Here is a 23,542-nt window from a genome sequence, read left to right on the forward strand (position 1 = left end):
CTGATTTCTTGTTTGTGTATGAGTCAGAGTCTCACTCTGTCACCCAGGCTGGAATGCAGTGCTATGATCTCAGCTCCCTGCAACCTCCACCTCCTGGATTCAAGTGATTCTCCTGCCTCAGTCTCCCAAATACCTGGGATTACAGGTGCCCGCCACCACGCCAGCTGATTTTTGTATTTTTACTAGAGATGGGGTTTCTCCATGTTGGCCAGGCTGGTTTTGAACTCCTGACCTAGAGTGATCCACCTGCCTCAGCCTCCCAAAGTGCTGGGATTACAGGTGTGAACTACTGCACCCAGCCAACCCCTGCCGACTTTATTTATTTATTTATTTATTTATTTATTTATTTATTTATAGAGACAGGGTCTCGCTCTGTCACCCAGGCTAGAGTGCAGTGGTCTGATCATGGCTCACTGTAACTTCAAACTCTGAGGCTCAAGTGATTCTCCCACCTCAGTCCCCCAAGTGGCTAGGACTAGAGTTACATGCCACTGTGCCTGCTTAATTTTTAAGTTTTTGTTTTTGTCTTTTTGTAGAGATGGAGTCTTGCTATGTTGCATAGGCTGGTCTTGAACTCCTGGCCTTAAACAATCCTCCTATTTCGGCCTCCCACAGTGCTGGGATTACAGGTGTGAGCTGCCTCTGCTGATTTTATTCTATATCTTGTCACTGTAATAAATCATAACCCTGAATTTAATGGCTTTGCTAAGTTCTCTGAGTCCTTCTAGCAAATTATGGAACATCAGGATGATCTTGGAGATCCCTCATCAGCTCATTCCCCCAGAAAATGTGATTACAACATGCAGAGTTTTCCTTAACTTTTATTTTTTTCCTGGCAAAATAAGTTTAAGATATTTTTATTTGTTGCAAAAGAGACAGACCTGTGATTTCTATGCCTGATGTCTGTCTCTCGTTGCCTTTTTTTTTTTTTTTTTTTTTTTTTGAGACAAGTTCTTGCTCTGTTGCTCAGGCTGGAGTGCACTTGGGTGATCACAGCTCACTCCAGCCTCAACCTTCTGAGATCAAGCAATCTTCCTGCCTCAGCGTCCTGAGTAGCTGGGACTACAGACACGCACCACTACACCTCACTAATTTTTTCTTTTCTTTTTTTTTTTAGAGATGGGTTGTTGTAATGTTGCCCAGGCTGGTCCTGAATTCCTGGTTTCAAGAAATCCTCCTACCTCAGCTTCCTGAGTAGCTGGGATTATAGGGGTGAGCCCCCATGCCCAGCTTCACTGCATGTATTTAATAATTCTTTGTTTCTTTCTTTCTTTTTTTTTTTTTTGAGATGGAGTCTTGCTCTGTTGCCCAGGCTGAAGTACAGTGGCACGATCTCGGATCATAGCAACCTCTGCCTCCCAGGTTCAAGCGATTCCCTGACTCATCCTCCCAAGTACCTGGGACTACAGATGCACACCACCACACCCAGCTAATTTTTGTATTTTTTTTTTTTTTGAGATGGAATTTCGCTCTTGTTGCCCAGGCTGGAGTGCAATAGTGCAATCTCGGATCACTGCAACCTCCGCCTCCTGGGTTCAAGCCATTCTTCTGCCTCAGCCTCCCGAGTAGCTGGGATTACAGGCATGTGCCACCATACCCGGCTAATTTTGTATTTTTAGTAGTGACGGGGTTTCTCCATGTTGCTCAGGCTGGTCTCAAACCCCAACCTCAGGTGATCCCCCCACCTCAGCCTCCCAAAGTGCTTGGATTACAGGCGTGAGCCACCATGCCCGGACTAATGATGATAATTCTACCTAATATTTCCAAGGCACTCACCAGGTTCCAGGGCCAGGTGATTTATGATTCCTTTTTTTTTTTTTTTTTTTTTTTTTTGAGACAAGGTCTTGCTCTGCTACCCAAGGTGGAGTACAGTGGCATGATCCTAGCTTACTGAAGCCTCGAACTCCTGGGCTCAAGTAATCCTCCTGCCTCAGCCTCCTGAGTAGCTAGGACCACAAGTGCATCCCACCATGCCTAGCTAATTTAACCTTTTTTTCTTTAGAGAAGAGGTCTCACTATGTTGCCCAGGCTGGTCTTGAACTCCTGGGCTCAAGCAATCCTCCACCCTTGGCCTCCCAAAGTGCAGGGATTATAGGTGTGAGCCACCACGCCCAGCCCCCCAACAAGGTCTTTTAAAAATGCTCTAAACTGTCTGGGTCAGGGTGGCTCATGCCTGTAATCCTAGCACTTTGGGAGGCTGAGGTGGGCAGATCACTTGAGGTCAGGCGTTCCAGACCAGCCTGACCAACATGGTGAAATCCCATCTCTACTCAAAATACAAAAATTAGCCGGGCATGGTGGTGCATGCCTGTAATCCCAGGTACTCGGGAGGCCAAGGCATGAGAATCTCTTGAACCTGGGAGGTGGAGATTGCAGTGAGCCGAGATCACGCCAGTATACTCAAGCCAGGGCGACAGAGAAAGACTCTGTCTCAAAAAAAAAGAAAAAAGCATTAAGCTAAATGCAACATGGGATCCTGCATTGGGTCTTGGATGCTGCTGTCTAGCCTTGTCCACTTAGCTCCAGATATGCTCCCAATGAACGCTCCATACCCCATGCATGCCCTGTACCCTGACCCTGCACACCCAGCAGCATTGCTGCTCTTCTGTGATTTGACAGTTGGCAGAGATGCTGGCCTCTGTTGGGAGGCTCCTTCTTGGCCAGTGAACTCCTGCTCACCCTTCAAAACCCCAATCGGGTATTGCCTCCTTCCTGCAGCTTACCCTCCCCAACCTCCACACCAAGCAGAGCTATGGCTCTGCTTTGAGCTTCCCCAGTCATAGCCTCTGAAAGCTCCTGAAAGGCAGAGTCAAGGGTTGAGGGCTCTCTAAGTTATCAGCAGCATCCAACTCAGGGTCAGGCAACCAGACATACAGGAGAGATGGAGGCAGAGGTGGAGGGGGATACTTACAAAGACATGTGCAGGATCTCGTTGGTCTCTGGCTTCCAGACCCCTCGGAGCAGCTGCTCAAAGTTGGACATGAGGGCGACACCAGAACCTACAGGACAGGGTGCTTCTGAACAAGCCCGCCACCCCCAGGTCTCCTTTTCCTCTTGTTAGAATTCCCAAGGAAGCAGTCTCTCCACTCCCGGAGTCTTCTCTAGAGGGACACTGAGCCTGGGGGTGTATGATTATCAGCTGCAGGTGGGGAAACTGAGGCTCAGAGAGGACAACAGCCTTGCTGAGGGTCATATGGCAAATTCAGAGCAAAAGTTGCCTAAAGGAATCAATTATGTCCCCACCTGCAAGGCAGGTCTTCAACCTGGAGTTGTCTGTCCTGATGCCCCTAATCCAGGACCCCAAGCTGTGCATGAGGCTTCCAAGGCAGCCCCCACCCCCAGTCTCTCTCCTCCTCAAGGCTCCAAGTTCTCAATCTTTCTCAAGCCACCCATCCTCTGGGGGAGATGCTATACCCCTGGGGAATCTGCTCAGTAGTAAAAGCTTCCTGGAGAGACAATAAGGAGACTCAAATGGAGGTAATGGTTAAATTTCTGGAAGAATCTTCCCATTTACCCTAAATGTATTGGTTAAAGAGACTTGGACATTCACTCCAGGAACTGCTGCACCAACTGGGGTGCCTGAGATGTACTACTGGACCAGGCAATCGCATCTGGGGCCATTTTGTCCCCAAGGAAGCATCTGGCAATGTTGAGAAACACTTTGAGTTGTCACAGTTGGGGAGGGAGTGCTACTGGTGTTTAGTGAGTCAAGGCCAGGGAGGTGGCTCACCATTGTATAATGCACAGGTTGACCCTCACAGCAAGGAATAACTGAGGACACCATGGCTCAGTGGAGGGTGATTCTAGGCCTTGGCACTGTGGGTACCCATATCTGGTGGGCAGGAAGCGAGGATAAAGTACCCAGTGGTTTTTGGCACTTGCTCAGGCCTTCTTTCCCTGCTTTCCCTGTTACTCCTTGGCCCACTTCTCCAACTTATAATGTTGAATTATCTCTTTCTCCCTGAACTTCTGTCCATTTTTGCTTTATGCATTTTGGTGCTCTGTTTCTAGGTGCATATATGTTTATAGTTGTTACACCTTCCTGGTGGATTGACCCTTTTATCATTATAAAACGTTCTTTATTTCTAATAACATTTTCATTATTACTTTATTTTTTAATTTTAATTTTTTATAGTTCTTCCTGGTGGATTGACCCTTCCTGGTGGATTGACCCTTTTATCATTATAAAACGTTCTTTATTTCTAATAATATTTTCATTATTACTTTATTTTTTAATTTTAATTTTTTAGAGACAGACTCTTGCTCTGTTGCCCAGTTGGAGTGCAGTGGCAAAATCATAGCTCACTGTAACCTTGAACTCCTAGGCTCAAGTGATCCTTCCACCTCAGCCTCCTGAATAGCTAGAACTACAGGCATGAGCCACCATGTCTAGCTCTATTTTCTTCATACGAAATGGTCTGTAGGTTTCACTGGCAAAAGGGCCATGGTACCCAAAAGTTAAGAGCTCCTATAGCTAGAGCTCTGGAGAAGAAGGGGTTCTCACCTGCAGCAATTTTTGCTCTGTAGGAGGTGTTTAGCAATGTCTGGAAACAATTTCTTTTGTCACAGCTGGGGACAAATGTGCTACTGGCATCTCGTGGGTAGAGGCCAGGGGTGCTGTTCAACATCCTACAATGCACAGGGCAGCCCCCACCACAAAGAATGATCCAGCCCCACATGTCAGTAGGGCTGCAAGTGAGAAACCCTGCTCTGGCGATGCTAGCTTTCATCGTCATCATCACTGTCTTAGGTACCCCTGACAATAACATCTCTGGAAGAATCTTCCCACTTACCCTAAAGGTATCGGCTGATACCTTTAGGGAGGTTTGAACACCTACTCCAGTCTTTACACCCCTTTGCCTGGAGCAATGGTTTTCCCAACTGGGGTGCCTCGTAGTACCGCTGGACCAAAAGTTCTCCACTGGGATGATTTTTCATTGTCATCATCCTATTTACCTTTGACCCACCCAGTTGCAATCATGACGAACCACCCGTGGTGATAGTGGTGATGGGCATGATGGATGCCCACCGCGATCTTGCGGACTCGCACCACCTCCTTCATGGCCACGAAGATGAGTTTCACAGGCAGGAAGCAGACACACTTGTAGAAGAGGTCCAGGGGGCAGAAGAAAATCAAGTACCTTTTGGGGAGAGAACGCTGAGTGCCAGGGGATGGGCAGACTGTGAAGGATTGGGGTAGGGAGCTGTGGTTGTGTCAGACCCCCCTCCCCAGCGTGCTGAGCCTAGACCAGAGCTGAGCATGGAGGGCAGCATGTTCAGGGCCATCACGAGGGCTATTGCTGGTGCGTTCTAATTCCTCCAACCTCTCTCCTCCCTGGTGCCCAGGTTGTTCCTTCCCCCACCTGGCTCTGCTCTTCCATGCCCAGCACGGCTTACCAGACAGCTGAGGCCAGCAGGATGCTGGAGTTGTTGCTGAAGTAATCGATCAGTGGCTCCCCAAGGAGCAGGTCAGCCAGGATGTAGCTTCCGAAGCAATGCAGCATGGCGCACAGCCAGGATGCGACGGGGTGGCGCCGCGACAGCTCGACCGCTCCTGGGAGGCACAGGAGTGTCCCCCATCATCACCAGCATGCCAAGGACAGGCTTCACTCCCATATGCTCCGGTCAGCCTATCCTAATCCAGACCGCCCACCCAACCCTGAGCAGTTCGTAAGTTTCAGAGGAGGAACCAAGGTTCAGAGAGGCTGCACGCATTCCTGAGGTTGCACAGAGAAAATAGAGCGCCGAGTGGGAGTCCTTTCCTCCACACCCAGAGGGGTGGCAATGATGATGACACTAGCTCACATTTAGGACTTATTAAATCCTCATCAGTGCCCCAGCCAAGGGATGGCTTTATTATTACAGGAGTCTCCTAATTGTCATGAGGAGGCTGAGGCTTAGAGAGATGGGCCAGCTTGCACCTGGGAGTACTTCGAAATTGCTACTCTGGGCCGGGCGTGCTGGCTCACACCTGTAATCCCAGCACTTTGGGAGTCCAAGGTGGGCAAATCACTTGAGGTCAGGAGTTCAAGACCAGCCTGGCTAACATGGTGAAACCCCGTCCCTAAAAATACAAAAATTAGCCGGGAACGGTAGTGCATGCCTGTAATCCCAGCTACTCAGGAAGCTGAGACAGGAGAATTGCTTGAACCCAGGAGGTGGAGGTTGCAGTGAGCCGAGATTGCACCACTGCACTGCACTCCAGCCTGGGCAACAGAGCAAGAGTCCATCTAAAACAAACAAACAAACACACACACACACACACACACGAAACAAAAGAAAAGAAATTGCTATTCTGACCTCAGCTGATCCCAAGATCCCTATGAGCTTATGCTGGTGTTATTTTTTTGTTTGTTTGAGACAGAGTCTTACTCTGTCAACCAGGCTGGAGTGCAGTGGTGCAATCTCAGCTCACTGCAACTTCCGCCTCCCAGGTTCAAGCGATTCTCCTGCCTCAGACTCCCAAGTAGCTGGGATCACAGGTGCCCACCAGGATGCCTGGCTAATTTTTGTATTTTCAGTAGTGAAGGGGTTTCACCATGTTGGCCAAGGTGGTCTCTAACTCTTAGACTCAAGTGAACCTCCCACCTCTGCCTCCCAAAGTGCTGGGATTACAGGCATGAGTCATCGTACCCAGACTTATGCTGGTATTCTTATCCCTGCTGTTTAAAAAAAAAAAAAACTTTTTTTTATTGTAAAATATACATTAAATTTACCATTTTACTTTTCTTTTTTTTTTTTTTTTTTTTGAGACAGGGTTTCACTCCCATCGCCCAGGCTAGAGTGCAGTGGTGCAATCATGACTCACTGCAGCCTTGACTTCCTGGGCTCAGACACTCCTCCCACCTCAGCCTCGAAAGTATTTGGGACTACAGGCACTCGCGCCACCATGCCAGGCCAATTTTTTGTATGTTTAAAGTAGACATGGGGTGTCGCCATGTTGCCCAGGCTGGTCTCAAACTCCTGGGCTCAAGCCACCCACCTGGTTTGGCTTCCCAAAGAGTTGGGATTATAGACATGAGACACCACGCTGGCCCATTTTAAACATTTTTAAGTGTGTAGTTCTTTTTTTTTTTTTTTTTTTTTGAGACAGAGTCTCGCTCTTTTGCCCAGTTTGGAGCACAGTGGCGTGATCTTGGCTCACTGCAACCTCCTCCTCCCTGGTTCAAGTGATTCTCCTACCTCAGCCTCCCGAGTAGCTGGGTTTACAGGCATGCGCCACCACACCCAGCTAATTTTTGTATTTTTATTTTTATTTTTATTTTTTTTTGAGACGGAGTCTCGCTCTGTCGCCCAGGCTGGAGTGCAGTGGCCGGATCTCAGCTCACTGCAAGCTCCGCCTCCCGGGTTCACGCCATTCTCCTGCCTCAGCCTCCCGAGTAGCTGGGACTACAGGTGCCCGCCACCTCGCCCGGCTAGCTTTTTGTATTTTTTTAGTGGAGACGGGGTTTCACCGTGTCAGCCAGGATGGTCTCGATCTCCTGACCTCGTGATCCGCCCGTCTCGGCCTCCCAAAGTGCTGGGATTACAGGCTTGAGCCACCGCGCCCGGCCTAATTTTTGTATTTTTAGTGAAGATGGGGTTTCACCATGTTGGCCACGATAGTCTCGATCTCTTGACCTTGTGATCTGCCCACCTCGGCCTCCCAAAGTGCTGGGATTACAGGCATGAGCCACTGCGCCTGACCAAGTGTGTGGTTCAATGGCATTATACTCACATTGTTTTGCCATCATCACCATCGACCATCTCCAAAACTCTTTCATCTTCCCAAACTGAAACCTATTAAACACTCACTCCTGATCCCCCATCACCTAGCCCCTGGCACCCACCATTCTACTTTCTGTCTCTATGAAATTGACGACTTTAGGCATCTCATATAAGTGAAATCATACAGACTTTGTTGTTTTGTGTGGCTTATTGAGCATAATGTCCTCGAGCTTCATCCCCATTGTAGCATGTATTAATATTTTGTTTCCGGGCTGGGCACGGTGGCTCACACTTGTAATCCCAACACTCTGGGAAGCTGAGCCAGGTGGATCACTTGAGCCTGGGTGTTCGAGACCAACATGGGCAACATAGTGAGACCCCTATCTCTCCAAAAAATTTTAAAAATTAGCTGGGCGTGGTGGCATGCTCCTGTAGTCCCAGCTACTAAGGAAGCTGAGGTAGGAAGATCACCTGAGCTGGTGTTGTGGAGGCTGCAGTGGGTCATAAGCACGCCACTACACTCCAGAGCAAGACCCTGTTGAGAGGGGAGGGAAGGGGAAGGGAGGGGAGGCCAGCCTGGGCAACACAGTGAGACCCCATCTCTACAAAAAAAATTTTTTTAATTAGCTGGGCATGGTGGCATGCACCTGTAATTCAGCTACTCAAGAGGTTGAGGTGGGAGGATTGCTTGAACTCAAGAGTTTGAGGCTGCAGTACACCATGATCGCTCCACTGCACTCCAGCCTGGGTGATAGAGTGAGACTCTGTCTCAAAAATAATAAATAAATAAAGTCTGCAGTTGAGTTAATGATAGTGTACCAATGCCAATTTCCTGGTTTTAATAATGTACTATCGTTATGTAACATGTCACTGGAGGAAGCTGGGTAAAGGGTATTTGCAAATTCTCTGTACCATTTTTGCAACTTCTTGTGAGTCATAAGCTCTTCCAAGATAAAAAGTAATTTAAAATTCCATATTAAAAAGAAGGGGGCTTAAAAACCCATTTCTGAGTCCTTGGGTCCTATAGCTGGACTTTTTTTTTTTTTTTTTTTTTTTTTTTAAGGGGTGGGCATGGTGGCCCATGCCTGTAATCCCAGCATTTTGGGAGGGCAAGGCAGGTGGATCACCTGTGGTCAGGAGTTCAAGACTAGCCTGGCCAACATGGTGAACCCTTGTCTCCACTAAAAATACAAAAATTAGCCGGGCATGGTGGTGGGCGCCTTTCATCTCAGCTACTCGGGAGGCTGAGTCAAGAGAATTGCTGGAACCCAGGAAGCAGAGGTTGCAGTGAGCCGAGATCGTGCCATTGCACTCCCACCCAGGCTGACAATAGTGAGACTCCCTCTCGGGGCGGAGGAGGGGGACAAAGTTCATGAAAATGCAACACTCGGGGTACAGTATTAATGTCTATTCATCAAATCCTTGCATCTTGTATTACTCATGTAAAGCCTTTATAATCTTTATAAATAGTGCTATCTTTATGCTAATATCTTCACAATCTTTTAAGGCCACACCTTGGAGTTAGAACTTGGGTGTCTCCTGGTGTGACCACTTCTTTCATCATGTTGATTCTGTCTTTCCCAACTAGTTTCGTTTTGCAGAGAACGACTTTATGATCAAGTTGTAAGGCAGAGCTACTCTGTACATTACATGACCAGAGCTAAAACCAACGATTCCCCTAATTCAACTTATTCTAATAAAATGAAAACTCTAGTCAGTGTTGACATGAGATAACAAGGTCACAAAATGTGATCTCTCTTTGTGTTTGTTTGTTTGAGACAGAGTCTCGCTCTGTTGCCCAGGCTGGAGTGCAGTGGCGCAATCTCTGGCGCAATCTCTGGCGCAATCTCGGCTCACTGCAAGCTCTGCCTCCCGGGTTCACACCGTTCTCCTGCCTCAGCCTCCTGAGTAGCTGGGATTACAGGCGCCTGCCACCACACCCAGCTAATTTTTGTAGTTTTAGTAGAGAAGGGGTTTCTCCATGTTGACCAGGCTGGCCTTGAACCCCTGATCTCAGGTGATCCACCCACCTCGGCCTCCCAAAGTGCTGGGATTACAGGCGTGAACCACAGCGCCTGGCCTGGACACCTTTTTTCTTTTCTTTTTTTTTTTTTTAAAGACAGCGTCTCGCTCTGTCACCCAGGCTGGAGTGCAATCATAGCTCACTGCAGCCTCAAAGTCCTGGGCTTGGGCCTCCCAGGTAGCTAGGAGTAAAGGCATGTGCCACCATGCCTGGCCAATTTTTATACTTTTTTTTTTTTTTTTTTTTTGTGATCCTAAAGATAGGATCTCGCTGTGTGACCCAGGCTGCTCTTGAACTCCTGGCTTCAAATGATCCTCCCACCTTGGCCTCCCAAAGTGCTTGGATTATAGGTATGAGCCACCAGCAGGCCTGGCCATTTCTGGTGACATTGTAACAACAATGACCTTCTCTGTTCCATTTGTTAATTGAGAAAGGTATAGCGCACTCTACTCTGTAGAATTCTTCTTAGCTTGGTCAGCCTCACAGAGGGGAAAATAATCATCAATGCCAGAGTTTCTCCTACAAACCCAGGTGAGTGCCTCCGTGGGCATAACCATATTAGAGACAACTTGGCAACACTAGGGAAATACGAAGCAGTGCATCCCCTGGACCCCAGCAATTCCACTCCTTGCTATTAACCCCAAAGAAACAAGCACCATAAACAAAGACATAGAGAAGGAAGATATTTCACTGATGCAATGTTGCAACAGGAGAAAAGTGAAATCTACAGTCTCTTAGTAAAGCTGTGGGAAGCCACAAAATGTGGAGTGCCATATAGTAGCTATTTCGAAGTGAACTAGGCTGGGTGCAGTGGCTCACCCAGCACTTTGGGAGGCCAAGGCAGGCAGATCACTCAAGGTTAGGAGTTCGAGACCAGCCTGGCCAACATGGTGAAACCCTGTCTTGACTAGAAATACAAAAATTAGCCGGGCATGGTGGCAGGTGCTTGTAATCCCAGCTACTCAGGAGGCTGAGGCAGGAGAATCACTTGAACCTGGGAGGTGGAGGTTGCAGTGAGACAAGATGGCACCACTGCACTCCAGCCTGGGCGACAGAGGGAGACTCCATCTCAGAAAAAAAAAAAAGAAAGAAAAAGAAAAGAAAAGAAGAGAAAAGAAGAAAAAGAAAAGTGAACTAGGCGCGGTAGCAGCGCGGAGTCGGTGCCCTTAGTACGGCGCTGGCACCTTTAGTCTTGCAGGCCGCGTGAACCCGTTTGTGCTCAGTATCCTAGTGCACATGCCTTGCAAGCGACGGCGCCATGAGTCTGACTTCCAGTTCTAGCCTACGAGTTGAATGGATTGCAGCAGTTACCATTGCTGCTGGGACAGCTGCAATTGGTTATCTAGCTTACAAAAGACTTTATGTTAAAGATCATCGAAATAAAGCTATGATAAACCTTCACATCCAGAAAGACAACCCCAAGATAGTACATGCTTTTGACATGGAGGACTTAGGAGATAAAGCTGTGTACTGCCGTTGTTGGAGGTCCAAAAAGTTCCCATTCTGTGATGGGAACAAAACATAACGAAGATACTGGAGACAATGTGGGCCCTCTGATCATCAAGAAAAAAGAAACTTAAATGGACACTTTTGATGCTGCAAATCAGCTTGGTCGTGAAGTTACCTGATTCTTTAATTAGAATGACTACCATCTCTGTCTAATTCACCTTTGCTGAGTTCTAAATGTGGTATATTGCAAACTGCAGCTTTCACATTCATGGCATTTGTCTTACTTGTTGAAACATCGTGGTGCACATTTGTTTAAACAAAAAAAAAAAAAAGGAAAAACCAACCTCGTGGCCTGTGGGTTATTTTGGTCTTGTAAGGATCCGTTTCTTTAAAATATTGACATATAGGCCGGGCGCAGTGGCTCAAGCCTGTAATCCCAGCACTTTGGGAGGCCGAGAGGGCGGATCACGAGGTCAGGAGATCGAGACCATCCTGGCTAACATGGTGCATGGTGAAACCCCGTCTCTACTAAAAAATACAAAAAACTAGCCGGGCGAGGTGGCGGCGCCTGTAGTCCCAGCTGCTCGGGAGGCTGAGGCAGGAGAATGGCGTAAACCCGGGAAGCGGAGCTTGCAGTGAGCTGAGATCTGGCCACTGCACCCCAGCCTGGGCGACAGAGCGAGACTCCCTCTCAAAAAATAAAAATAAAAAATAAAATATTGACATATAGAGTTGTATCTTACATAGAATATAGTTGTATCTTGAAGTCAACATATTAAATTATTCTCAAAATTATGTATTTGCAGATTGTACTTGTAAGTTTCAAAGAAAAATTACTGTCTTTTCATATTAACCTAGAAACTAAATATGATGTGGTTCAGCTATATTAATTTCTTAATACAATCTAGGAAAGAAAAAAAAAAAAAAGAAAAGTGAACTAGACCTTGATTAGGGTTTTTCAGCCTCAGCCCTATTGACATTTGGGATCAGATCATGTTTTGCTATGGGGGCATCCTGGCATTATAGCATGTTAAGCAGCATCCCTGGCTTCCACCTACTAGATGACAGTGGCACCCTCCCCCACAGCTGTGACAACCAAGAATGTCTCCAGATATTGCCAAATGTATCCTCGGGAACAAAATCCATTCTGGTTGAGAATCTCTGTTTTAGTTGTATCAACAAAGACAAGCCCCATAAGCGTACCACTGAGTGAAAATGTTGGGCTGCAAAATGATACACTTATGACCGGGCTCAGTGGCTCATGCCTGTAATCCCAACACTTTGGGAGGCCAAGGCAGGTGGATCACTTGAGGTCAGGAGTTCGAGATCAGCCTAGCAAACCGTCTCTACTAAAAATACAAAAATTAGCTGGGCGTGGTGGTGCGCACCTGTAATCTCAGCTATATGGGAGGCTGAGGCATGAGAATCTCTTGAATTCAGGAGGTGGAGGTTGCAGCGAGCCAAGGTCACACCACTGCACTCCAGCCTGGGCCACAGAGCAAGACTCTGCCTCAAAAAAAAAAAAAAAAAAAAATTATGGGTTTTTTTGTGATTTTTTTTTTAAAGCTCATCAGCTATCATTAGCGTAAGTGTATTTTATGCGAGGCCCAAGACAATTCTTTCTTCAAACATAGCCCAGGGAAGCCAAAAGAATGGACACACCTGTTTTACAGTAAGTAATCAATACACTTGCCCCTCTCCTTGATATCCCCACCAACTAACCATGTGATCTTGAACAAGCCACTTTTTTATTTCCACATCTCTTTTTTTAAAAAAATAAAGCAGAACATTGCTTCTTTGTCTAACTCTGTTGAGGACTGGAATGAGCTTTTCCCTCCTCTAATCTCACCCTGGGGTTATGAGCCCAAAATGCAGCATCTCCCTGCTCTTAAGGTTGTCCCGCGTCTCAACAGTGACCAAGGTCCTAGGGTATGAGGTAAAATGCTTCAGTTCCTCTCCTAGGGTCTATTTAAAACACAACTGGCTGAGAGTTAATCCCTCAGAGCAGCTGGTGGCCTGTGCAGAGGCCAGGTCGGGTGAGGCACCCATGTTTTGCAGAAATGGATACCTCTGCATCTAAAAATAACTCCCAGGGACTGAATTCTTTCCAGGATCTTTCTTGTGCCCTCTGGGATCATCCCAGGGACCGAGGTTGGGGAATGGGGGTGGGGACCTTGGGTTTGCATGAGTTATGATATGCCGGGCAGATGCCCATGTTTGCAGCATGTGTGTGCCCTGCTATAAAAGTCACATGTCGGCTGGGCGCGGTGGCTCACGCCTGTAATCCCAGCACTTTGGGAGGCTGAGGCAAGCAGATCTCTTGAGCTCAAGAGTTCAAGACCAGCCTGGGCAACATGGCAAAACGTCGTCACATGCCTAGCTTCTGGCTCTGCCACTCACTCTGGCATGGCCTTGGACAAGTGACTGCCTGCCCCCCGCCAAGCCTCAGTTTGCTTCACTGTCAAAAGACCAAGATGACGGCCAGGCGCAGTGGCTCATGCCTGTAATCCCAGCACTTTGGGAGGCTGAGGCAGGTGGATCACTTGAGGTCAGGAGTTTGAGTTTGAGACCAGCCTGGCCAACATGGTGAAACCCCGTCTCCACTAAAAATACAAAAATTAGCCGGGTATGGTGGCAGGTGGCTATAATCCCAGCTACTCAGGAGGCTGAGGCAAGAGAATGGCATGAACCCAGAAGGCGGAAGTTATAGTGACCCAAGATTGTGCCATTGCACTCCAGCCTGAGTGACAGAGCGAGACTCCGCTTCAAAATAAATAAATAAATAAATAAAAATAAAAATAAAAAACAAAGTCTAGGTCCTTTCCCCTTTCCAAACTCCTTGGTTTCTCTTGATGGGTTTTGGGGCAGTCCCATGAAGTCAACAGGTTTTTCAACTGCCGCATGCCACAAACACATCCCCCTCTCACTGGGTGAGCTTAGGCTAGTCCCTCCCTTCCCTGGGCCTCAGTTTGCCCACGTGTAGAATGGGGAGGCTGTCTAGGGTGACCAACTATACCCCTTTGCCTGGGTCCCAGGGGTTTCCTGGAACATGGGACTTTTTTTTTGTTTGTTTGAGATGGAGTCTTACTCTGTTGCCCAGGCTGGAGTGCGGTGGCGCGATCTCGGCTCACTACAAGCTCTGCCTCCCGGGTTCACGCCATTCTCCTGCCTCAGCCTCCCGAGTAGCTGGGACTACAGGCGCCTGCCACCATGCCCGGCTAATTTTTTGTATTTTCAGTAGGGTCAGGGTTTCACCGTGTTAGCCAGGATGGTCTTGATCTCCTGACCTTGTGATCCGCCCGCCTTGGCCTCCCAAAGTGCTGGGATTACAGGTGTGAGCCATTGCGCCCAGCTGGACTTTCTTTTATTCTTTTTTGAGATGGGGTCTTGCTCTGTCACCCAGGCTGGAGTGCAAGTGATTCTCCTGCCTCAGTTTCCCGAGTACCTGGGATTACAGACACCCGCCATTAGGCCCGGCTAACTTTTGTATTTTTAGTAGAGATGGGATTTCTCCATGTTGGCCAGGGTGGTCTCGAACTCCTGACCTCAGGTGATCCACCTGCCTCGGCCTCCCTGAGTGCTGGGATTATAGGCGTGAGCCCCTGCACCCGGCTGGACATGGGACTTTCAATGCTCATCTTGGGAAAGCCTGGACAAGGTGACCACCCCAGATCTATATCAGTCATTTCCAAAGACACTGACTATGAGGGTGAAAAAGAGATGCTTAGCGCCTAGCAACGACGCAAGAGGTATTTCTGGAACTGTGTGGAAATGGAAAGTACCTGTGGGTGGAAATTTCAGTAGATGGATTTTTTTAAAAATCAGCTCTGCCTCAGCGGGGCATGGTAGCTTATGCCTGTAATCCCAGCTACTCCGGCAGCTGAGGCAGGAGTATCGCTTGAACCTGGGAGGTAGAAGTTGCAGTGAGTCAAGATCATGCCACTGCACTCCAACCTGGGCGATAAGGGCAAAATTCCGTTTCAAAAAAAAAAAGAAAAGAAAAGAGAACAAAAACAGGCCAGGCGCAGTGGCTTACGCCTGTAATCTCAGCACTTTGGGAGACCGAGGCGGGTGGATCATGAGGTCAGGAGTTCGAGACCAGCCTGGCCAATATAGTGAAACCCTGTCTCTACTAAAAATACAAAAATAAGCTGGGCGTGGTGGCAGATGCCTGTAGTCCCAGCTACTCAGGAGGCTGAGGTAGGAGAATCGCTTGAACCCAGGAGGCGGAGGTTGTGGTGAGCCGAGATCGCACTACTACACTCCAACCTGGGCAATAAGAGCAAACTCCGTCTCAAAAAAAAAAATTAAAAATTAAAAAATAAGTCAATAAAACAGAAAAAATCAGCTCTGCCTCAAAAGAGAGGAAGAAGATTTGGGTCCCTAAGTCTGGTCTGTAATGGACTCTGTGACTTTCCCTCTCCAGGGGTCAATGCCTCATTTGCAGATGGCTGGGTGGTGCTAGAAGGGTCCCCAGGGCACTCTAGCACCGTGCTATTTAGTCGGAGGTGTATGAAGCCTGGGGTACTGACTGAGTCTCTCAGTGACTCTAGGACCAGTCTTTTCCTCCTGAGCCTTTGAGCTCAGCATTCTGCCTCAGTTTCCTCCCCTGTAAAATAGAGATAGCAGCCTCTGCCTCACAAGGTGGAGCAGGGGTCAACAGCCTCTTGCCCTCAAAAAGCTTGTAGTTCAAACCAGAGATCTCAAATCAGGGATCAAAGAACAGTTTTCTTTGGTCCTAACAGCATATGAAAAATGTTAAAACTTGTCTGGGTGTAGTGGCTCACACCTGTAATCCCAGCACTTTGGGAGGCCGAGGCGTGTGGATCACAGGAGTTCAAGACTAGCCTGGCCAACATGGTGAAACCCTGTTTCTACTAAAAACACAAAAATTAGCTGGGCATGGTGGCGGGCACCTGTAATCCCAGCTACTCAGGACGCTGAGGTAGGAGAATTGCTTGAACCAGTGAGCCGAAGGTTGCAGTGAGCCGAGATCACATCACTGCACTTCAGCCTGGCGACAGAGCGAGACTCCTTCTCAAAAAAATTTTAAAAAGTTAAAACTGCAACCAAGATGTCCTGCAGGAAGTGAGTGGATAAACAAAACATGAAACATCCTTACTATGAAATATTATTTGGCCGGGTGCGGTGGCTCACGCCTGTAATCCAAGTACTTTGGGAGGCCAAGGTGGGAGGATCACCTGAGGTCAGGAGTTCGAGACCAGTCTGGCCAACATGGTGAAACCCCGTCTCTACTAAAAATACAAAAAATTAGGCGTGGTGGCACGTGCCTGTAATCCTAGCTACTTGGGAGGCTGAGGCAGGAGAATCACTTGAACCTGGGAGGCAGAGGTTGCAGTGAGCCAAGATCGCGCCATTGCACTCCAGCCTGGGTAATGAGCAAAAGTCCGTCTCAAAAAAAGAAAAGAAAGAAAAAGAAAAAAAGAAATATTATTCAGTGAACTATCAAGACATGAAAAGACATGGAGGAACCTTAAATGCATATTCCTAAGTGAAAGAAGCCAGTCTGAAAGGGGTATATACTGCACGATTCCAACCACAGGATATTCTGGAAAAAGCAAACCTCTGGAGATAGTAGAAAGATCAGTGGTTGGCCAGGGGCAGTGGCTCATGCCTGTAATCTCAACACTTTGGGAAGCCAAGGCAGGTGGATCTCCTGAGTCCAGGAGTTCAAGACCACCCTGGGCAACACAGCAGAACCCCCATCATTTTTTTTTTTTTTTGAGACAGAATCTCATTCTATCGCCCAGGCTGGAGCACACTGGCACAATCCTGGCTCACTGCAACCTCTGCCTCCCAGGTTCAAGTGGTTCTCCTGCCTCAGCCTCCCGAGTAGCTGGGATTACAGGTGCCCGTCACCATGCCCGGTTAATATTTTGCATTTTTAGTAGAGACAGGGTTTTTCCATATTGGCCAGGCTGGTCTTGAACTCCTGACTTCAGGTGATCCGCCTGCCTCGCTCTCCCAAAGTGCTGGGATTACAGGTGTGAGCCGCCACGCCTGGCCAAGTGTATTAATTTAAAAAAGGAAAAGAAAGAGAAATGTTTGAACAGCCAACACAGACACATAGGAAAAATCAGTCCTGGGGGTTCCAGCCCCAACCAGGTAGAGATGTGCCTGCTTGGTTCTCACCTAGGGACAGACGGTCCCCATCTGGCTAGGCTCTGTGTAGTATACATCATCTGACTTGCCCCTGGAGGCATGGGAGTTTGCGATTTATGCACCAGATCAATGGTTCTCAGCTGGGAGAGACTGTGCCCCCAGGAACACTGGCAATGTCTGGGGCATTTTTGGTTGTCATTATTGGATGGTGTGGGGCAGGGTGGAGGTGCTACTAGCCTCAGAGGGTGGAGGATACTACAAAACCTCCTGAAATGCACAGGGCACCTAATGCCCTGTCACCAGCACAAGGCTGGGATACCCCGATAAAGGGAACCAGTTCTCATCTGTGGAACTTCATAAAACACCAATGCTTGGTGCCAACCCCAGTAATTCTGAATTTTATTATTATTATTATTTTTTTAGACGGAGTCTGCCTCTGTTGCCCAGGCTGGAGTGCAGTGGCATTATCGTGGCTCACTGCAACCTCCACCTCCCAGGTTCAAGCGATTCTCGTGCCTCAGCCTCCAGAGTAGCTGGGATTACAGGCTTGTGCCACCACTCCTGGCTAATTTTTGTATTTTTAGTAGAGACAGGGACTGTGTTGGCCAGGCTGGTCTCCAACGCCTGGCTTCAAGCAATCTGCCTGCCTTGGTCTCCCAACGTGCTGGGATTACAGACGTGAGCCATCTCCTCCAGCCCCATGATTCTGAGTTAACTAATTAATTAATTAATTAATTAATTTTTCTGAGACGCAGTCTTGCTCTGTTGCCCAGGCTGGAGTGCAATGGCATGATTTCTGCTGACTGCAACCTCCGCCTCCTGGGTTCAAGCGATTCTCCCACCTCAGCCTACCAAGTATCCAGGACTACAGGTGCCCGCCACCATGCCCAGCTAATTTTTGTATTTTTAGTAGAGACAGGGTTTCACCATGTTAGTCACGCTGGTCTCAAACGCCTGACCTCAGGTCATCCGCCAGCCTCAGCCTCCCAAAATGGTGGGATTATAGGCGTGAGCCACCACGTCTGACCTACAATTCTGATTTAAATGAAAGAGGGGTAGCAATCAGGACAAAAGGATTTTTTTTTTTTTTTTTTTTTTGAGACAGAGTCTCACTCTGTCACCCAGACTGGAGTGCAGTGGCGAGATCTCGGCTCAATGCAAACCTCCGCCTCTCGGGTTCAAGCAATACTTGTGCCTCAGCCTCCCAAGTAGCTGAGATTACAGGTGTGCACCACCATGCTTGGCTAATTTTTGTATTTTTTCTTTTCTTTTCTTTTCTTTTTTTTGAGATGGAGTCTCGCTCTGTCGCCCAGGCTGGAGTGCAGTGGCACGATCTCAGCTCACTGCAAGTTCCGCCTCCCAGGTTCACGCCATTCTCCTGCCTCAGCCTCCCGAGTAGCTGAGACTACAGGCGCCCGCCAGCACGCCCAGGTTATTTTTTGTATTTTTAGTAGAGACAGAGTTTCACCGTGTTAGCCAGGATGGTCTCGATATCCTGACCTTGTGATCTGCCCACCTCGGCCTCCCAAAGTGTTGGGATTACAGGCGTGAGCCACTGCGCCTGGTCTAATTTTTTTTTTTTTTTTTAATTTATTTATTATTATTATACTGTAAGTTGTAGGGTACATGTGCATAACGTGCAGGTTTGTTACATATGTATACTTGTGCCTTGTTGGTGTGCTGCACCCATCAACTCGTCATACCTGGTCTAATTTTTGTATTTTTTCGTAGTAGAGGCGGGCTTTCACCATGTTGGCCAGGCTGGTCTCGAACTCCTGACCTCAAGTGATCCGCCCGCCTCCACCTCCCAAAGTGCTGGGATTACAGGCATGAGCCACCATTTCTGGCCCAAAAGGACTTTTAAAATCTCCCCAGGTGAGTCTGGTGTGTAGCTGAGTTTGAGAAGTACTGGTCTGAGAGATTCCTTGATGGGTCAAGGTTCAAGGCATCATTGATTCACCCATTTCTTCAGTTTTGCAGCCAGCACTCACTGCTTCCTTCTCTTTCCTCACATGGAGCTTGGGGGCCCCAGAAATGAGCCAAATAACCCACAGATTTTGCTCAGATACAGACTCTCATTTGGCAGAGCTGGGTGGGGCCTGGGGCTCTGCATTTTTTTTTCCTCCTGAAATGGAGTTTCGCTCTTGGTTCTCATTGCCCAGGCTGGAGTGCAATGGCGCGATCTCCGCTCACTGCAACCTCCACCTCCCTGGTTCAAGCGATTCTCCTGCCTCAGCCTCCTGAGCAGCTGGGATTATAGGCGTGTGCCACCACGCCTGGCAAATTTTTGTATTTTTAGAATAGACAGGGTTTTGTCATGTTGGCCAGGCCCGTCTTAAACTTCTGACGTCGGGTGATCCGCCTGCCTCGGCCTCCTAAAGTGTTAGGATTACAGGCGTGAGCCACCAAGCTTGGCCAGAACTCTGCATTTCTTTCTGTCTCTCTCTCTCTCTCTTTCTTATTTTTATTTTTGAGATGGAGTCTCACTCTGTCGCCCAGGCTGGAGTGCAGTGGCATGATCTCGGCTCACTGCAACCTTCGCCTCCTGGGTTCAAGCAATTCTCCTTTCTCAGCCTCCCAAGTAGCTGGGATTACAGGAGCCTGCCACCATGCCTGGCTAGTTTTTGTATTTTTAGTAGAGGCGAGGTTTCACCATGTTGGCCCTGCTGGTCTCGAACTCCTGACCTTGTGATCTGGCCACCTTGGCTTCCCAAAGTGCTGGGATTATAAGCATGAGCCACTGTGGGGGCTCTGCATTTCTAACCAGTTCCCAGGTGACATTGACACTGCTCAGTTGAGGACCACACTCTGAGCTTCATTCTTTCTCAGGATTCTCAAGAAAGCCCGACCCAGCCAGGCACAGTTGCTCACGGGAAGCTGAGGTGGGAGGATTGCTTGAGCCCAGGAGTTGGAGGCCACAGTGAGCTACGACTGCACTACTGCACTCCAGCTTGGGAGACAGAGCAACACCCTGTCTAAAAAAAAAAAAAAAAAATTTAAAGTTAATTTGGCTGGGAGCAGTGGGTTACACCTGTAATCTCAGCACTTTGGGAGGCTGAGGCGGGTGAATAACTTGAGTTCAGGAATTCGAGACCACCCGGGCGAACAGTGGCTGATGCCTGTAATCCCAGCACTTTGGGAGGCCAAGGTGGGTGGATCACAAGGTCAAGAGATGGAGACCATCAGATCACGAAGTGAAGAGATTGAGACCATCTTGGCCAACGTGGTGAACCCGCATTTCTACCAAAAACACAAAAATTAGCTGGGCGTGGTGGTGCATGTGTGTAATCCCAGCTTCTCGGGAGGCTGAGGCAGGAGAATCGCTTGAACCCGGGAGGAAGAGGTTGTAGTGAGCCGAGATCGCGCCACTGCACTCCAGCCTGGCAACACAGCGAGACTCCATCTCCAAAAACAAGACAAAACAAAACAAAAAATTAGCTGGGTGTGGTGGCGGGTGCCTGTAATCCCAGGTACTTGGGAGGTTAAGGCAGGAGAATCACTTAAATCTGGGAGGTGGAGGTTGCAGTGAGCTGAGATCATGCCACTGCACTCTAGCCTGGGCAAGAAAACAAGATTTCATCTCAAAAAAGAAAAGAAAAGAAAAGAAAAGCAAGCAAGCCTGATCCAGAAAATGCCAGTATCCCAAGTAATACATTCCTCCATAGACTTCCAAATAAACATCACCACCCCTCACAAATGCATTAGACCTTATCCCTGACAAAATTCTCAATAGATCTTTATAATAGCTAGGAAAGGGAGTCAGGGGTTCTCTTACCAGTGATCCCATTTCACAGACAAATAAACTGAAGCTCATGGTGGTGAAATAACCAGTGTGGTGTTTACTCAGTGCTAGTGGTAGAACTGACTCCCATGATTCAGAGATGTTTAGTTTCTTTCTTTTTTCTTTTTTTTTGAGACAGGGTCTCACTCTGTTGCCCAGGCTGGAGTGCAATGGCATGATCATGGCTCACTGCAGCCTTCACCTTGCAGGGTTCAGGTAATCCTCTGACCTCAGCCTCCCTAGTAGCTAGGACTACAGGCACATGCCACCATACCTGGCTAGTATTTTTGCATTTTGTATATTTATATTTATTTATTCATTGAGACAGAGTTTCACTCTTGTTGCCCAGGCTGGACTGCAGTGGCACAATCTCAGCTCACCACAACCTCTGCCTCCCAGGTTCAAGCGATTCTCCCGCCTCATCCTCCCCAGTAGCTGGGATTACAGACATGTGCCACCACACCCGGCTAATTTTGTATTTTTAGTGGAGATGGGGTTTCTCCATGTAGGTCAGGCTGGTCTTGAACTCCCGACCTCAAGTGATCCGCCCACCTCGGCCTCCCAAAGGGCTGGGATTACAGGTATGAGCCACCGCACCTGGCCATTTTTGTATTTTTTATAGAGAAGGGGTTTCACAATGTTGCCCAGGCTGGCCATGAACTCCTGGCCTCAAGCAGTCTTCCAACCTCGGCCTCCCCAAATGCTGAGATTATCTGACCTATGCTGACATTTTTTTTTTTTTTTTTTTTTGAGACAGAGTCTCGCGCTGTCGCCCAGGCTGGAGTGCAGTGGCGCGATCTCGGCTCACTGCAAGCTCCGCCTCCCGGGTTCACGCCATTCTCCTGCCTCAGCCTCCTGAGTAGCTGGGACTACAGGCGCCCACCACCGCGCCCGGCTAATTTTTTGTATTTTTAGTAGAGACGGGGTTTCACTGTGGTCTCGATCTCCTGACCTTGTGATCCGCCCGCCTCGGCCTCCCAAAGTGCTGGGATTACAGGCGTGAGCCACCGCGCCCGGCTATGCTGACATTTTTTTAAGGAGACACGGTCTTGCTCTGTTGCCCAGGCTGGAGGGCGGTGGGGTGATCATAGCTCACTGTAGCTCCCAGGCGGCACTGATGCTGCTCAGTTGAGAACCACATTCTGAGCTTCATCCACTCTCAAGATTCTCAAGAAAGCCTGGATTCTCCAACTCCTGGGCTCAAGTGATCCTCCAGCCTCAGCTTCCCAAGTAGCTGGGACTACAGACACACACCACCATGCCTGGCTATGAAATTCTTAATTTCTCAACAAAAGGTCCTACACTAATACTTTGTATTGGGCCTGGCAAATTCTGTAGCTGGTCTAGCACACAAATTCTGAGAAGAAAATTTACAGATACCCAGCATGCATACAAAACTGGGACTAACAGTTCAATCCAACACCTTACTTAACTTTTCTTTTTTTTTTTTTTTTTCCAAGACAGAGTCTCAACCAGGCTCTGTCACCCAGGCTGGAGTGCAGCTGCGAGATTTCGGCTCACTGCAACCTCCGTCTCTCGGGTTCAAGCGATTCTCGTTTCAACCTCCCGAGTAGCTGGGATTACAGGCGTGTGCCACCAAACCTAGCTAATTTTTGCATTTTTAGTAGAGACGGGGTTTTGTCATGTTGCCCAGGCTGGTTTCAAAGTCCTGGGCTCAAGTGATCCACCCGCCTCGCCTCCCAAAATGCTGGGATTACAGGCATGAGCCACCACGTCTGGCCTCCAACACCTTACTTTTCTAAGGAAACCAAGTATCTCACATTAATTGTACTGATTCTTAGAGTCAAGCAGACCTGGGCTGAGTCCCGAGGCTGCAACTGACCAGCCATGGGACCACAGGCTCACTGTGTATTTAAGATAGCTTAGCCACTATTTCCTGTTTCCCCAGTTATGAAAGGAGGAGGTTGAACTGGGTGGGATATCCTCAGCCCTGATAACATACATCAGTCACTGAGGGAGGGGAGATTAATATTCTGAATCAATTGGTGTGGGGTGGAGCTAGGGGGTTTGAAAGCTCCCAGGAGCATCTCATGAATAGCCAGGGTTTGGAACCACTTCTCAGCCTTCAGGAACCTTCAGGCTCTGGCACTTAGAGCTTGGATAGCTTATTCTAGGACTTCTGCAGAAATATCTTGAACCTTCCTGCAAGTTCCCAGGCAGCTTGGAGACCTCCTTTCTCAAGACATTTGTGTCCTACATCCCCACAGGGCTCCAGCCCTCCTCAGTTTCAGATTTTCTTTTCTTTTTATTTATTTTTTTTCCGAGACAGAGTCTTCCTCTGTTGCCCAGGCTGGAGTGCAATGGAGTGATCTCGGCTCACTGCAACCTCCACCTCCCAGGTTCAAGTGATTCTCCTGCCTCAGCCTCTCAAGTAGCTAGGACTACAGGTGCATGCCACCACGCTCGGCTAATTTTTGTAGTTTTATTTTTATTTTTAT

At 48.3% G+C, this 23,542-nt stretch overlaps 1 protein-coding gene and 1 pseudogene across 1 annotated transcript in view; one reads left to right on the forward strand and one right to left on the reverse strand.

Annotated features, from left to right (window-relative positions):
* TMEM38A (transmembrane protein 38A) overlaps positions 1-23,542 on the reverse strand; it is a 30,500-nt gene that overhangs the window by 4,650 nt on the left and 2,308 nt on the right. Inside the window, exons 2-4 of the mRNA XM_031659791.1 lie at positions 5,398-5,554; positions 4,957-5,141; positions 2,912-2,999 (exon numbers count right to left, since the gene is read on the reverse strand). Coding sequence (XP_031515651.1) covers positions 2,912-2,999; positions 4,957-5,141; positions 5,398-5,554 — 430 coding nt within the window. The remainder of the gene's footprint in view (positions 1-2,911; positions 3,000-4,956; positions 5,142-5,397; positions 5,555-23,542) is intronic.
* Positions 10,976-11,356, forward strand: LOC101012627 (annotated as a pseudogene).

The sequence above is a fragment of the Papio anubis genome, chromosome 20, assembly GCF_008728515.1.
Source record: "Papio anubis isolate 15944 chromosome 20, Panubis1.0, whole genome shotgun sequence".
NCBI lineage: Eukaryota > Metazoa > Chordata > Mammalia > Primates > Cercopithecidae > Papio > Papio anubis.